Raw genomic sequence first — 17,803 nt, 5'->3', positions numbered from 1 at the left:
GGTCTCCTAATTACTGGCTTGTCTGACTATCCGCTTTGGCTTCCCATCTCTGGCTTATGTTTTGACTACATTTACTGATCTGTACCGTTTTTACCATTACATTAAAAGGTGTGATTTTTACTGCATTTTTTGTCTCGGTCTGATTCATAGTTCCTGATACTCATCAAAGTTACTGTCAGTACTAAGAGAGTATCAAAAATTTAATTAGAAAAATAAAATCTTGATCCATTTCAAGTTTTCAAGATGGTGACTTACTCCATTGTCTCCATCAGTCACTCCAAGAATATTCGTTTTGGAAATGGCAGTAAATTACATGGCCTGAGGAATCAGATCCTCAACATCACTTATTCATGTAACTAAATATCATTTTCAATGAAAATGATCTTTCATGGTCTTCCAGTACATGACTGTATTTGTGTGCATGCATATTTTGCTAAATACTAAATAAGAAATTTGTTTTTCATTCCAGCTTTCTTGGAAAGGGGAAATCGTAGTCTTTATTACTATACAAATATTACAATATGAATTTTAAGTAGCCACATTGATTATTAGCCTCATTGTCAAAGACACCTGTTGGGCACTTTGTAGGAGGCTGAAGAGTAAAGTGATGCAAGTCCATACAGAGCATTAGTGGATGAACATTGTTTCTGTGCTCTGGGCCACATCTCCTGCACTGATGCTGTCAATGAAAAACATACATAACTTAGTATGCCACAAAGAAGTTGAAGCATATTTTTGAGACAAGAAATACTTCTTCATTGTTTTTATGGCTCCATCAATATGGCCTGAAACTCCCAGATAAATATCATCACTTATATATCTGTAAGCTGACATTTGCAGTTGAAAGCATCTTTAATAAGCACCAACATTCTTAAAGCCAAATACCAAGCAAAAGGATGTTTGATCATCTCCAGTGCCATGCAATTAAGAATGTTGGAGTGCACCTTTTGCATTTTCAACAAATTAATGGTGTGTTCGGCATTATGAAATGAACATGATATTGGAGAATTCCACTCATGAAATTGAAGCAGCTTGCATCCTCCACAACTTTGTACAAACCAGGGATAGTGTCAACTTTGAATACACTTTGGCCAATGACCTCACCCTTTGGAGCAGTGGTTTGTGTTCTGCATTCTGTGTTTGTGATGAACAGCTATTTTGTTTTAGCGGAGGGAGCATCGTAGTGGCAGTACTAAAAATGTAAGCTTCAGACAAAATGTTTGCTTAGTTGTTTATCCAATATACAGTATTTATCGGCGAATAACACACACTTTTTCCCCTTAAAATCAGGGGGAAATCGTGGGTGTGTGTTATACACTGATCCTTGCTGTCTCTGAGGGAAGAGGAGCGAGCGCCGCTGAATTACATAGAGCCGCGATCTCCTGTGTACCCGGTGCTCCATCACTCACAGCCATGCCTCCTGGCCCCGTATTGGGCCACTGTTCTATCTATCATATGAGCAGGGCCAGGAGGCGTGGCTGTGAGTGATGGAGCGCTGGGTACACAGGAGATCGCAGCTCTGTATAATTCAGCGTGCTCGCTCCTCCTCTTCCCTCAGAAACAGCAGGGATAATCCAACACTGGCGAGGCTGCAATGATGGGAAAGGTGAGGCTGCAGATGGGCACTGAACAAGCTGCATTGTTGGTCAATTTATAGGCTGTAGATGGGCACTGAACAGGTTGCATTGTTGGTCAATTTATAGGCTGCAGATGGGCACTGAACAGGCTGCATTGTTGGTCAATTTATAGGCTGCATATGGGCATTGAACAGACTGCATTGTTGGCCAATTTAATGGCTGCAGATTGGCACTGAGCAAGTTTTTTTCCTTAAACTTCCCTCCAAAAATTGGGGTGCGTGTTATACGCCTGTGCGTGTTATAAGCCAATAAATACAGTATATTACATTCAGAAAAATGTTTGTTTTGGTTAATTTGTTCATTTTTGTATATATTTACTTTTAATTTAACTATCATAGAATTTGGATTAAAAATGTATGTGTTTATTAATAATGTGAACCATGTATCACCATACTGTAAATCCATACCACTCACTGATTTTAAATGTGTGCTTTTGCTAGAACAATTGCTAAGATCACTAAAATGTACATTAAAAACAGAAGGTGTAAGCACAGCATATCAATATACATGTAAAGATTATGTATAGTTAACTACATTTTAACATAGTGTTTAGAATCTTTGTAATATTTTATTTTAATGTGATTGTTATTTCTATAAACTAAAGCATAATTAATGTGTTTAAATAATAATAATATTAAACCTTTGATTGTTTGTGTGGGCATCTATACCTTGTATTCACAAGACACCAGTCTTTCAAAAAATAGTAAAGTAATTTAAAACAAAATATAATTCTTTTTAATGATTAAGGAATACAAATGTGTCTGTTGAAATCATTATGGTGGCTATAAAAAGACCAAAGTAAACAGACATACATGAACTGGCCTTAGACCACAGTGACAAAAATATTAGATTTGCACTAACTTTGTCAATATGACTTGAAATCTTGTAATTTTAGCTATTAAAAGATATATGAAAAAAAAACTGTTTTCTTTCCAAGACAAATATTGGTTACATTTTTTTAAAATTATTCCCAACACAAGCTAGAAGTGTTTCAAAATGTCTAAATGTTTTTGTTGATACACTGTTAATACAACCTCTGGGTAAAAGATTGTCTCATCACTGTAAACATGCTCAGATTCAAAGATGAAGCTACTTGGGAATATAACAGGATTGATTCATATTGTGGTTCATGTCCGCTAGCAAACCCAGTTAGGGGGTGAAAATGGAATGGAATAGACACAATTGGCCCATTCCTGTAAAATTGCTTTGAGAAGTGATGAAGATGGTGAAAATGTGAAAAGACTGCTTCTTTGCTGCCAACTGTTCTGTTGGCAGTATTCAATCATTTGGTTACTGAAAATTCAGAACTGAAGATAATGATGCTGTAACTTAATATAACCACTATGTCACATTAGGGCAAAATGTTTCACAGATCAATTTCTGTTACACCACTCCACCATCCCAAAATCTGACTACTTTCACTCCCTAGACATGCACCTGGTCAACGCAACCAAACTATGCATGCCATCTCATTGGCACTCCCCAAAACCCCGACCACAACAGAATGGTTCATACGTATACAAAAAATTGCTGATATGGAAGAACTCATCCAGTAATCGAGAGACACTCCTGAAAGAACAGGACAACTTGGTCTTGCTGGCAACATTTTAGAATGATGGAAGATTACAATAAACACCTGCAATAAATTTACAGGCTTACACCCCAAAACAGGGGGCGAGGGAGAAGGCAGGAACCCCTATATCAGCCCTCTCTATACCCCAGATCCCGCAGTCAGCCAGTCTCGGCACTCTTCTAGTCGTCTCTTCTAGTGGCATCTTTCTACTTGTCCTCTACATTCGCACTTCCTTATTCTCCCTTCTAAATCTCTACTCTCAATATCCACTATGCAATTTCTTACCTACACATTCCTAACATATGTGCGCACTCCAGCTAATGTACCCCCACACCTACTTTCAACCTAGCCACACAGACAGTACTTAACGATACTCAAGGCCAAATTTTTACATGCTGAGTTTTTGGGAGCATCAGTGGAAACCCCCCATTTATAGTAAGCTATATTTCCACCTGCTAAAATAACCAAATCATGGGTTTGGCTCTAAATGATTGTATGATAGAGCTCCACACATCTTTATAGATGTACAGTGCCTTGCAAAAGTATTACCTATTAGTACCTATTTTGATACATTACAGACTTTAGTTCAATGTTTTTTTTAAGCTGAATTATATGTGATGGATCAGAACACAATAGTCTAAGTTGGTGAAGTAAAATTAGAAAAATATATACATAAATACATTTTTCAGAAAAAGAAACTGATAATTGGCATGTGCGTATGTATTCACCCCCTTTGTTTTGAAGCCCATAAAAAACTCTGGTGCAACCAATTACCTTTAGAAGTCACATAATTAGTGAAATGATGTCCACCTGTGTGCAATCTAAGTGTCACATGATCTGTCATTACATATGCACACCTTTTTGAAAGGCCCCAGAGGCTGTAACACCTAAGCAAGAGGCACCACTAACCAAACACTGCAATAAAGACCAAGGAACTCTCCAAACAAGTAAGGGACAATGTTGTTGAAAGTACATGTCCGGGTTAGGTTATAAAAAAAATCCAAATATTTGATGATCCCTAGGAGCACCATCAAATCCATCATAACCAAATGGAACATGGCACAACAGCAAACCTGCCAAGAGATGGCCACACACCAAAACTCATATTGACTTTTTCCGCTATTTTGTCCTATTTGTTGTTTGCTTCACAAAAAAAATCTTCAAAGTTGTGGACATGTTCTGTAATTAAATGATGCTAATCTTCAAACAATCCATGTTAATTCCAGGTTGTGAGGCAGCAAAACACAAAAAATGCCAAGGGGGTGAATACTTTTGCAAGGCACTGTAGGTTGCACATCCTTAGAGAGGAATCCCTCATATGAATATCTTTGACTTTGACTTGCTGATATGATGAGGAAAGTGTAATCAATGTTCAATGTTTTTTTTTTTTTTTTTTTTACCCCCTTCCTGGCCAGAGCATTTTTTGCGATTCGGCACTGAGTCACTTTAGCTGACAATTGCGCGATCATGCAACGTTTTATCCAAACAAAATTGATGTCCTTTTTTTACCCACAAATAGAGCTTTCTTTTGGTTGTATTTGATCACCTCTGTGTTTTTTATTTTTTGTGCTATAAACAAAAAAAGCCGTCAATTTTGAAAAAAAAAAAACATTATTTATCACTTTTTGTTATAATAAATATCCTCCAAAAATATATAAAAAAACAAATTTCTTCCACAGTTTAGGCCGATATGTATTCTTCTACATATTTTTGGTAAAAAAAATTGAAATAAGTATATTTTGTTTGGTTTGCGCAAAAGTTATAACGTCTACAAAATAGAGGATAGATTTATGGCATTTTTATTATTATTATTTTTTTTTACTAGTAATGGTGGTGATCTGCCATTTTTATCGGACACTATTGACTATTGACACTATTTTAGGACCATTGTCATTTATACAGCGATCAGAGCTACAAATAGCCACTGCTTACTGTATAAATGACACTGGCAGGGAAAGGGTTAAACACTAGGGGGCGATCAAGGGGTTAAGTATGTCCTAGGGAGGTGTTCTAACTGTGGGGGGGTGGGCTCACTACAACATGACAGAGATCACTGCTCCCGATGACAGGGAGCAGTGGATCTCTGTCATGTTGCTAGGCAGAACAGGGAAATGCATTGTTTACATAGGCATCTCCCCGTTCTGCCTCTCCTCACTGCAATCGCGGGCCACAGGTGAACATTGAGTTTTGCGGGACCCACGTGCCTGATAGGCGGCAAATTCAAAGGGACGTACAGGTACACCCATTTGCCTGCCTGTGCCATTCTGCCGACGTACATCTGAGTGCAGAAGTCGGCAAGTGGTTAACACATTTCCACTGCTGTGATTGATTTGTTTGCAATGCAAAGTATTTGCTTTTGACAAATAAAGCTTTTGGGGAAAAAAATGTTTCACAGTCACTCTAGGAGTGGCATTTCCTTTTATTTGTAAAAGAAAAAAGAAAAGGGGGGCACTTCTAAGAGTAGCCATATCAATAGATATTATCCTCCTCACCTGATGCACAAATATAATGCACCTTTATTAGGAGATGTTACTTTGTATCCAGTCTTCCCTTGTATATAATGTTTCCCTGTCTCCAGGCTGCCTGTAACAGGCAGTGTGTGTGCACTGCTTTGGTCTGTGTCTCCAGTTTAAGAGGAGACAGTCAGACTTGTACAGCTGCTGACTTTTAGTCACCAATGAACATTGTCATCCTTCTCTGATGTCTTCTCCTTGCCATTATGACCTGAATTCAATGTATTTTTGGCTACCGCATTTTTTAGACCTAAAAATCTAGACTTTGAAGAAACATGAACACCTAGTTTTGGAATACAGCCTCCCATCAACAAAAACTTTGCATTTCGATTACAACAGAAGCCAAAGTGTAGACTGAAGACTAAAATGAAGATAAACTTATATTTGGAAGAGGAACCTGAATGCTTTCAATAGATGAGGAGAAGTATGAGGATTAAGTGGACACCCTGGCTCAAGATCTCTGATTTCACCACCTTTTGTCACTTGACAGGGATTATTTGCCCTGCTATAACTTTGTTACAACACATTTGGGAATTGTTGCAACCACCACCTGTATGCTTGATGCAAGCAGTGCTACTCGTATACTGCCTTTTATACTATACCCCTGTACAGGGGGACAACATTGCCCAACACTTAGCGCTACTAAACTGAAAAAATAACTTATTTACACAGTTCTTATCTATTTGAAAAAAATAAAAACCCAGGTTCTGTTGTATATAATTGTAAAAATAGTAGCAAAAGCTGCTTATATCAATTAGGCAACTTGGTATTTACTAGGGTTGTCCCGATACCGATACTAGTATCGGTATCGGCACCGATACCGAGCATTTGCCCAAGTACTTGTACTCAGGCAAATGCTCCCGATGCTTCCCCCGATACCTAGAGGACAGCTGTGATCGGCGCGTGGGGGAGGTACAAGATTCTCCCCCAGCGGCTTTCAGCAGCTTTAGTGACATACAGCGGTGATCGCTCACCGCTGACTGTCACTGCATCCTCCTCCATGCCCCCTCCTTTCCTCTGTCCATCTCCGCTGTCCCCCTCTGTTCCTCTCTCCTTCCCTGTGTCTCTCCGCTGTCCCCTCCGTTCCTCTCTCCTTCCCTGTGTCTCTCCGCTGTCCCCCTCCGTTCCTCTCTCCTTCCCTGTGCCTCTCTGCTGTCCCCTCCGTTCCTCTCTCCTTCCCTGTGTCTCTCCGCTGTCCCCTCCATTCCTCTCTCCTTCCCTGTGCCTCTCCGCTGTCCCCTCCGTTCCTCTCTCCTTCCCTGTGTCTCTCCGCTGTCCCCCTCTGTCCCTCTCTCCTTCCCTGTGCCTCTCCGCTGTCCCCTCCGTTCCCCTCTCCTTCTCTGTCCCCTCCGTTCTGCTGTCTCTCTCCGCTGTGTGAATGGACAGAGTCAGCTGACTCTGTCCATTCACATAACTGAAACATTGTAATCTCTTGTGATTACGATGTGTCAGTTTATGAATGGAGAGGAGCCGCTGTCTTCTCTCCATTCATTCTCAGTGCAGCTGAGGCTGCAGAGAAAGGGACTGGGGAATCTCTATCCTCTGTCTCTTTCTCTGTCTCAAGGGGGAGATATCAGAGGTCTGTTAAGACCCCTGATATTTCACCAAAGCCCCCCAACAGGGCTGATTAAAAAAAAAACAAAAAAAAAAAAACATATAAAGAATAAAAAAAAATATTATTGTAAAAAATAAAAATTGTGAAAAAAAAAAAAAACACACACACACATAAACCATTCACCCCCCCCCCCCCCAAAAAAAAAAAAATAAATAAGTAAAGAAAACACTGTTAAAAAAAAACAAAAAAAACACTGTCACGTGACATTAAAAAAAAAGTATCGGTAATCGGTATCGGCGAGTACTTGAAAAAAGTATCGGTACTTGTACTCGGTCCTAAAAAAGTGGTATCGGGACAACCCTAGTATTTACAAACTAAAATATAATGTTGGGACACTAGAAGTAGGTGATTGATATGCTGATTTATCATCTGTACTGAAATTATTTCAGTATGTGATTCACGGCTGCATTTCTGGAAGAAGTGAAAACATTAGCACTAACAACAAAATAAGAGAATAAAAACCATCAGCTTTGCTGTCATAAAACTGTGTTTTTAAAATATTTATTCTCTTTAAAAAAAACTAAAAGTGTTTCAAAATGTCTAAATATTTTTGTTGATACACTGTTCATGCACCCATGAGTAAAGGTTGTTCCATCACCGTAAGGCCTCATGTACACTGCTGCTGGTAAACGGATGTTTAGGAGCAGTTGGGCATTTTTTTTTTCAGCTGCCCCTGAACTCTCCTTTATGTTATCTAATCAGTACATGTACACAGGGTCATTTATAGTTGTTTCTAGGCAGTTGAGTTTAGAAGCATTTTTTGGAAAGCAAAAAAATGCAATTAGGACAGATGTTCAGAGGCATTTGAAATGACAAATGCGTGTAACAACCTGTAAACGCATGTAAGCGCAGTACCTCACATTTAGCTGTGCTTCGTTTACAGGTGTTTTTAATGGAGATACATTTTTGACTATTTGCAAAAAAAAATAAAAAAAAAAAAACACTTCTAAGTGCAAAAATGGCTAAACGCGGCAAAACAAATATTTTTAAACAACAGTTGCTATCTGTCAAGTTAAATCATTCAGGAGAGGTTTTAAAACGTCCCGTGTACATTAAGCCTAAACATGCTTAGATTCAAAGATGAAGATTTATCATCTGTACTGAAATTATTTTAGCACGTGAATCATGGCTGCATAGCTGGAAGAAGTTTAAAAATGAACACTAATAACCAAATAAGAGGATAAGAACAAAGAACATTAGAAGAGCGTTGCTCTTTTAACTGTTCCTAATAGGAGGGCCCATAAATCTTGCTCTCCTTTTTCATATGCAGGTAGGCAGGTACCCAAGTCTTGTTACTATTGGAGAAGCAATGGGTTGTAGAGTACATTTTTTGCAATGACCCTTTTTTTTTGTTTAATTGACATTCCCTTTTCCAGAAAAAACATCTAAAAATCAGAAGCATCTATTCAAGATGTTAAACCAATAATTGATCTGAAATAAATTTTTTGTTTTTCTATAATAGGTAACAGCTCTCTAGTTTTTTTATTGCATACATTATATATAAAAAAATAACATAAGGTGGCTGATTTACTAAAGGATTTGCCACTTTTCACACAAAAAATTATGTGAAGATTTACTTTAACTATCCAATCATATGCGGGCAAAAGATGTAAACAGGGATTTTCTTTTCGCATAACTGGATAAATGAAGTCAATCTTCATAGAATTTTTTCCTACATTTTGGTGGACAGTGTTAAATATTGCCAGTTTGACATAATGCTAGGGGAAGTGTAAATCTGTCATTGTGGTGATCCAGATGAATAGATTCATTTAACCACTTACCGCCAAAGGTGCATCCAGGGACGTCCTCGTCTTTGCAGGGGTATATCTGAATGATGCCTGCAGCTACAGACATCATTCAGATATCATCTTTTAGTGCCGGCGATTCCCTACACCATAACAATGATCATAGTGGCTGTTCCACTGCTTTATCATTCTTACCGGTGGCAAGAGGGGACACCACCCCCCTCCCCCGGCCTCTGGTGCTTCTACCGACTCACCGCTTCCAACTAAAAAAATAAAAATAAAATTAACAATAAAAAATTTTTTTAAAGTGCCCCTGTCCCCGTGTGCTTGCACACAGAAGCGAACGCATACGTAAGTCCCGCCCACATATGAAAACAGTGTTCAAATCACACATGTGAGGTCTCGCCACGAACGTTAGAGCGAGAGCAACAATTCTAGACCTAGACCTCCTCTGTAACTCAAAACATGTAACCAGTAAAAAATGTAAAGCTTTGCCTATGGAGATTTTTACATACCGAAGTTTGGCGCCATTCCACGAGCGTGTGCAATTTTGAAGCGTGACATGTTAGCTACCTATTTACTTGGCGTAACTTCATCTTTCACATTATGCAAAAAAATTGGGCTAACTTTAATGTTTTTTTTTTTTAAAGCATGAAACTGTTTTTTTTCCAAAAAAAAGTGTTCAAAAAATTGCTGCGCAAATACCGTGTGAGATAAAAAGTTGCAACAACCACCATTGTATTCTCTAGGGTCTTTGCTAAAAAAAACATATATAATGTTTGGGGGTTCTATGTAATTTTCTAGCAAAAAAATTATGAATTTTGCATGTAGGAAAGAAATGTCAGAATTGGCCTGGATGGGAAGTGCTTAATATCGCCAGAGGAGATATTCAAATAGATAGCCAGATTGGCATATGAGTCTGACATCTCACCATTTACTATTTTCATCCAGCTGGCATATCGGTAGGGAGATACATGATGCATGTGTGATTTTATTATCATATGACATTTTGTGATGTAGGGATGTGGTCAAAACAGTGTTAAGGGGATATCCTTTTTTTTACTAAACACATTGTAAAAATTGTATTTTTCATAATGCAACTAAGGAGATAGAGAAAAACAACATGGCGATTCTGTTTTGGGTTATATATGTCTACAGTCATTCCCTGGAATTCCTTAAGACTGGTGCAGATAGATTTTGTGAAAGTGGTGAAGACTGTGCCAAATTCATATACTGTACCTGTCTAGAAGTTGTACATGAATTTGACTCATGCTGCACAATATTTAGAATGCAGGCAAGACACTTTTGCAATTAAATTTGGAGCATTGTAAAAAGTGGTGCATTTAATACAACACAATGTAAAAGTGGCACATTTTAGATCTACCTGAACTTGGTGCATGAGCCGCTGTCAGTAGCAATACATTAAGAAGAAGGAATAATCCAGAAAAGTGGTGCAGCAGCTTTATTGAACTCCCCCCATTGTGTTTATATGACAAAGTAATTTTATGTAGGAGCAATAACAAGGCTTGATATGGAGGTGTTATGTGTATTTATAGCCTTTTGGCACATATTTGAAAACTCTAGTCAAAATATTAAAAGTAATCAAGATACACACAGAGGTTTAAAAACCAGGCTATTTTGAGATATTTTGAGCCTGCCATTGTTGACATCTTTTTGAAAATGTTATTGTTCTGGCTGTCTCTGGTTTCATTAGTTTCTAAATCACTGACCTGGAACAAACATCCTAACAAAATAGAAGTTTGATGTCATAACCCTGACTTATGTTCATATTCCAGGTCAGTGACTGAAGTCAGTGCATCAGCATGGCAACCAGACAAGGATGCTATTTCTAAACAATGACAACAATGGGAGCATCTTTTTCTCCTTATAATAATAACATCACTTTAAAATACAATATGCATGAAACTACAGAAGTTAAAATCTAACAGTATGCATTCATTAAAACCTCTGGCAGTTATCTTATTCTGCTAGTTATAAATTGATTTAAATGGCTACCATTCTTTTTTTTTTCAAAATTACAAAAAGATCCCCTATTCAGAAAAAAAAGCCAATTCTTTCTGAATATCAGGTTTCATACTGATATTTAAATTCTCAGAAATGTCACTGGTGTTTATTTTTTAAGCTTCAGGAAATGTCTGCTAACACATTGTCAATATCCTTTTCTTAAGTACATACATAATATTTATTTGTGGCATGTAATATTTAAAAATGTATACATTGCTATTTTTTTTTATGTTTGCATTGTTTGATCCGAGACTTGGGCCTATAAATATTTCTAAATAATTAATACAAGCTCTTTATTCCTTTCAGGAATATGTACTAAAGCAAGTGGCAACAATGTACTTCCGCCTTGGATGGCCAGCTAATGGACACAATGGATCAATAATCCAGACATCCTATCAGACTGAGTATGGGAGTGATTTCTTTTTTTTTTTTTTATCCATTCCACAGCATAACAATTATTCAGAAAAAAATGTTGTAGGGATCACACCAAATTGCTTGTTAAATCCTAAATGAGAAACTACGCTTTTTCAGCTTCATGTGCTTTCAGTGAGAAGATTCTCTCTGTTAAATTGCAAGACAGTGGTATTATTGTTCTCTAGTTATGTATGATTTAAATGCACAGGTTCAGAAAATATTTTGACAAGGATTAGTCCACAGCTTTCTGTTATTTGTCTCTTCCTGTGTTTTTCTTTCTTTCACACATTTTCTGCTGTTGTTACTCCTATGAGTCCTAAGGGAGTTTATCTTTTATACAAAGTCATACAATGCAGCTTCAAAAGAAGAAAGCTCCATTAGTGTTGCACAGTGTGACTGTAGCAGCATGATGCACCTTTTTCCTGTCTTTCTTGTTTGATATTTCATTTCTCTGAGGCCCAGCATCTTTGAGATTTATATTCTCCTGCATGACATTTTTAAAGCAAACAATGTTCTGCTTATCTCTTGAGTTACAACCTCAAAGTGATGTTGAGATTTGAACTTATGCTTATCTCTGGATACCAGAATGTTTGCACATGCACCAAATGTCACTTTCCTTAACATCATTACTTCAGATACACTTATATTTTATATACGCTATTTTTGTAGTGTGAACTGTGTCTTTCTCCTGATGTATGTCAATGTGCAATAAATAAAATCCTTTCTAACTCCAGCTTCCCCCTGGGAAAGGAGTTCACTAATAACATACTGATCAGAATCAGCATTATTCTCTTTAACAATTATGACTAATGGTTAAAGGGAGGCAGTTCTTGCTATGAAAGTTGGGGGTTGCTACTGCCGACCTGCTCAAAATGCCAACTGTATGGCTGCTTTTCCATGTCATTGATTTGCAAAAATCATGCATCAAGTTAAGTCAGGGTAAAGTTTAAAGTACTGATCTGCATGCGTGTTTCATATTTATGAGACACAAAGCATTGGTGCCAAATATCATATATCTAAAGTACAACAATGGCAGCCTTCATATTTCTTTCTTGACAAGTTTACTTTAAAGTCACTTGCTGATGTGCTACAGTTTGGTTCCAGTGTTTTGTACACTTGGGTGTCAACACTGAACGTGAGATTTCACTCAGAAACGTGTTGATCTAAAATAAATTGAACTAGCACATTTTGCTTGTTTTCTGATTGCTCTCCTATTGCTTGTTAAATTAATGTCAGGTTTGTGCAGTGACAAAAGTTCTAAACATGCCTTTAAGTGAAAGCCTTTTGATATAAGTGAATCAGTCGATTTAAAATGTCAGAATTTATTTCAGTCGTGATTTGTGCATGTAAAGTTCATTGTTGAAAAGCTGCTTTCTTTGACTGCTGATGTTTTTAAAGTATTATTGCTTTTACTGTAACTCTTTACAGTAAGTTAAAATGGAAATCTTTAAGACTTTATTTGCATCCTCATAGAATAGTCTCAATTTGCAAATGCTTTGTTTTCTAAGCTGTTGTCTGGCAAACTGCGCATTTAAACAATAAAAGTGGGTAATTAAAATTAGAATTACAGCCTTATAAAGCTGTAAACTGTAATTTGAACATTTTACCTGTAAGGTTCATAAAAGCAAAGTAATATCAGGAGATAAATACATTAATGAAAATTGTAGCTGTTCACTGCTTAGCCGTTAATTAAGAAAAAGTCAGAGATGAGAAATAAAAACACAACCACATGTTTTTAGCAATGACAGAAGAAATAAATTTGATTGCTTTGGCAAATTAAACTGTCTGGAAGTCAGGCACATGGCAAACAATCCTTATTGTAAAATTGTATGGAAAATGTTTATTTTATTTTTTGTAATCATGTATAAATAGGCTTAATGCAATGTATTTGAAAGGAAGATATAGTATGTACCCTTGCAGAAGAAAATCAGAGGTTTTAAATTGCAGTAGGCAAAATATCAAACAAATTGAATATATAAAAAAATATTTTATTGTACAAATATTTTAAAAATCCACAGAAATGTAAAAATATGAGCTCTGGTTGCAAAATTTCACATCATAATCCATTATTCATATTAGCATGCAAAATGTCATTAGCAAATATAGCATTTTACAATCATGTAGCGTGGTGATGTCATGTGTACACTCGGTGCCAGATATGACATCATGCACATGCGCACATGCAGTACCCACTTGGAGGTGGTCCTGGGATACTGCTGGCATTAAATTGCTCCCCCTGGTGGCCTCGGGATGAGAACCCTTGGCCTTAAGCTGTGGAGAAATGAGAATGGAAACCCCATGATTCCCCCACTGTGCCTCGGCAATGAGAAGGAACAAGATAGGATAGATCTGAAAAGACAAACAATAAAAAAATGGAAAGGAATAAAATCAATTAATTTTCTTGCAACACATTTTGATCTAAATTGAGCTATGTACATAGTTATATCTACAATTTATTGCAAAAACATACAGAATTGGGGGCATAGAGATATCTTTTTTTCCTGACACAAACCCATTTAAAAAGGGAGCATAAGATATGGATTTGTTTAGGCCAGGATGGGATGTGGCCTGTAAACCTAAAAATCCACCTCTGTTCACACTGGAGTAAAGTTTTATTACAGTCATCGCCTCGATTGGGGATATGGACCAATAGGGAGATAACAATTCCCAATCTGCATGCTATATACATGCTTCAAATTCATATTTTGAAGCATGTATATAGCATACAGATTGGAAACCATTATCTCCCTTTTTATGTGGATTTTTTTTAATATTTGTACAATAAAATACTTTTTTTATACATTCAATTCGTCTGATATTTTGCCTGCAGCAAATTTAAAACCCTGGGGGAATTTTCTGATTTTCTTCTGCTATTGACAAATTGGGGTGTGCAGCCTTTCTATTTCCATGTGTTTTCCTAATTTCAGTATGTACCCTTGGTTTTCATACATCTCATTCTATTCTAGGGAGCTACGAAGAGAAGTTATTATGCTGGCTTGCAGTTTTGGGAATAAGCAGTGTCATCAAGAAGCAGCAACAATGATCTCTGACTGGATTTCAAGCAACAGAAACCGGTAGGTAGACTTGTATTACCTAATTATTGTGGGGTTGATTTACTAAAACTAGAGGGTGCAAAATCTGGTGCAGCTCTGCATAGAAACCAGTCAGCTTCCTGGTTTCATTGGCAAAGCTTAATTGAACAAGCTGAACATCCTGATTCCGACTCTGGCACCTGTAGCTTAAATTACACAGTTTTCATATAGGCAGAACCTGCCATTCTCCTAGACAGTTTTAAGCATTTGTTTAGTACAGGTACTTATATAACACCATCAATTTAAGCAGCAATTTTAATATACAGTATGTTGTACATTCCCATCAGTCCCTACCCTCAAGAATAATTTGATAGTAAAAAGTTATGAAAACTTTTTTTTTATATATTAGATTTTATTAGATAGTTTGCAAGGGTTACACACAAAGCACATAGCCAGGAACAACATATTCCCATTTATCCTTATGTTAAAAGAACAGTGATTAAAAACAACCGCTAAATCAATTCATACAAGCTCAAAATAGATACACATACAGACAATACAAATACATATATCTGGGAAGCCGCCCTCACGACCACAAAGCCACCAACCTAGTTCCCCCCACACGTGTAAGTAATGACTTTTCACAAATAGGATCTCAGCATGTCAGAGCTCAGGAAATCATTCCAGGGTGCCCAAAGAACCATGTACTTATGGTAATGTCCCTGTATACTGGATGATATTTCCTCCATTTTCTTTAATTGATTCAGATCAGTTACCCACTCTTAGTGGGAGCATCTTGTGTACCCCAGTGTCTGGATATAAGTATTCATGCTGCAGAGATAAGGGAGGGGAGTAGTCCCTTTTTAACTCCTCGCATGGGGCCTGGGTATATAGAAAGTAAAGCTATTTCAGGAGACTTCTGATAAGGTGTGCCAATGACAGAAGAGCAAATTTGGAACACAGACTCCCAAAATGCTTTAATCCGGGGGCAGGTCCACCATATATGGAGCATTGTGCCTACATCTCTTCGGCAGTGCCAGCACTCCTCAAGATGAATCATCTATACCATCTAGTTAATATTTTATAATTTTTTTCTTGCATATAGGTTGAAGAGCTAGATTTAAAAGTTAACAAGAAAGCCTCTTCCATTCTTCTCCAGTAATCATATGACCCATTTCTCTCTCCCAGTCTCTGATGTAGTACGGGTCTATAGAAAATGCATGAGATAGGAGTATTATACCATATATCTTGGAAACAGTACTAGAGCACACTGTTTGCCCACTGCATAGAGACTCAAATGAGGTTAAGTCCCTATGCAGTGGGCCCTTTTTTTATAGATATACATAATAATCTTTGAGCTGAAAATAGTGAAACCACAGTCCCGAATAATTGTGCTCAGTAGTCATTATCATATTAAGCGCCTGTAGTCCTTTTGACGTAAGGGCTTTTATAATCGGGGAGGGAGCTGTCAGTGTCCATTGTAGGAACCTATCTGATGACATACTCGGTTAATGGGCCTGGCACTGACGAAACACCCCAGTCTGGTCCCAAACTCTCAATAGGATTGGGTCAATGATGAGAGTGTTTGTCTGGATGGACGTGACTTCGGCACAATCCAAGGGAGAGAGATCAAAGGAACAACTCGTATTTGCTGATCAATGGCTACCCATTGTTTTGTTTGCCCACAATGAAACCAGTCCAATATTCTGGTCAAAACTATTGCTATATAATAAAGTTCCATATGCGGTAAGCCTACTCCCACCTCTGTTTTCCGCTTTACTAGAATATCATAACGAAGTCTAGCCATAAAATTCAGCCATAGATACCTAAGTGAGCTAGATCTTAAAGATCGAAGGAAAGCCCATGAGAGAGCTGTTGGTAGTGTCTGATATAAATTCAGGAATCGAGGTAGAATATCTGTATATTGCCATTCTCCCAAGCCAAGTGTGCTTCCCTGCGGCCAGGACTGTTTTTAAGGCAGGGCAAAGAGGCAGCTGCCCTGGCCCCCATCATTGTTGTGGGGCCCAAAGCAGCTGCGTCATACGTGCCAACTATCCCCAGTTTAAATTATCCTTTGAGGTTTTAGTCCCTTGCTGTGTCCTGATATCTCATTGTAAAGTTCTGTTGCTGCAGCCCAGCTCTGCCCTATTGCTACATACAGATGACTCACCTACAGACCCTGTGTTTATGTAAATAACCTGCATTGATATGTAAATAGCGGCAGCATTATTATGTAAATGGTCACGGACCGCGGCATTGATATGTCTATAGAGGCGGCATTCATATGTATATCATGTCCTCCTGAGGTCATATCTACCATCACTTCTGATGAATGCTGCCCACTGGTGAGATAAAGGCGCATGCTTGAAAGTCCTGCCTACAACTATAGTCATTAAGCCTAACATCAGCCTGATCTGCAAAGGTAAGCAAATTGGAGGTGGAACCTTTTTTCAAAAGAACATGGTGCCACAGCACCGTGAATGTTGGTGCATGTGAATACGCACATCTCAGCCAATGCATGAGGGTGTCATTAACAATTAATGGCACTTCTGTGTATCTGCTAAAGAGCAGCATGTTTCTGTGATGTCAGGAAAGCAATTTTGCATGTATTCCCAACACACACACAAATGTGAATGCAGGCTAAATGTCTGTTACATTGGTGGTCAGTGTAAATCTTCTCATTACATTGGGGCTTGGTGTACAATCCTTTCATTCACACTAGTGGCCAGTTTAAAAGTCCCCCTTACATTGGTGGTCAGTGTAAATCTCTCTTTACATTGGTGGTTACTGTGAATGCTCCTATTACATTAGTGGTCAGTGTAAATCCCCATTACATTGGTGGCCAGTGTAGAAACTCCTCTTTATAGTGGTAATCATTAAAAAAATCCAAACTTGCATTTGTGGTCAGTTTCAAATCCTAAGTAGAAGCCCCCTTTAAATTTGTGGTGAGTGTAAATCCCCCTTACTTTAATGGCCTTTGTAGAAACCCCCCTTTATTGGCTGTTGATGTAAAATCAATCAATTACATTGGTTGTCAGTGTAAATTCTTCATTACATTGTGATCATTAAAAATGAGAAATTAAGAGTAAGGTATGTACAAGGAGGCCAAAATCCTAAAAATTAGATCAAGAAAGAACTATGCACCATGAGTGCCTGGAGGTCGCCCTTGGGGGATTTTACTGGCCAAGAGTAAATATATAATATCAGAATTATTTTGTATAAAAATGCACTACAGTGCCAACTTTATTA

General features: G+C 37.8%; 1 protein-coding gene across 1 annotated transcript in view; it reads left to right on the top strand.

The window, feature by feature from the left end:
* The window catches only part of TRHDE (thyrotropin releasing hormone degrading enzyme), a 1,580,966-nt gene that overhangs the window by 1,410,867 nt on the left and 152,296 nt on the right, over nucleotides 1-17,803 (top strand). Inside the window, exons 14-15 of the mRNA XM_073620033.1 lie at nucleotides 11,415-11,512; nucleotides 14,489-14,596. Of these exons, the coding sequence (XP_073476134.1) occupies nucleotides 11,415-11,512; nucleotides 14,489-14,596 (206 nt within the window). The remainder of the gene's footprint in view (nucleotides 1-11,414; nucleotides 11,513-14,488; nucleotides 14,597-17,803) is intronic.

This window comes from Aquarana catesbeiana, linkage group LG03, assembly GCF_042186555.1.
Source record: "Aquarana catesbeiana isolate 2022-GZ linkage group LG03, ASM4218655v1, whole genome shotgun sequence".
Lineage (NCBI taxonomy): Eukaryota > Metazoa > Chordata > Amphibia > Anura > Ranidae > Aquarana > Aquarana catesbeiana.
This window is presented reverse-complemented; position numbering and strand designations above follow the sequence as displayed.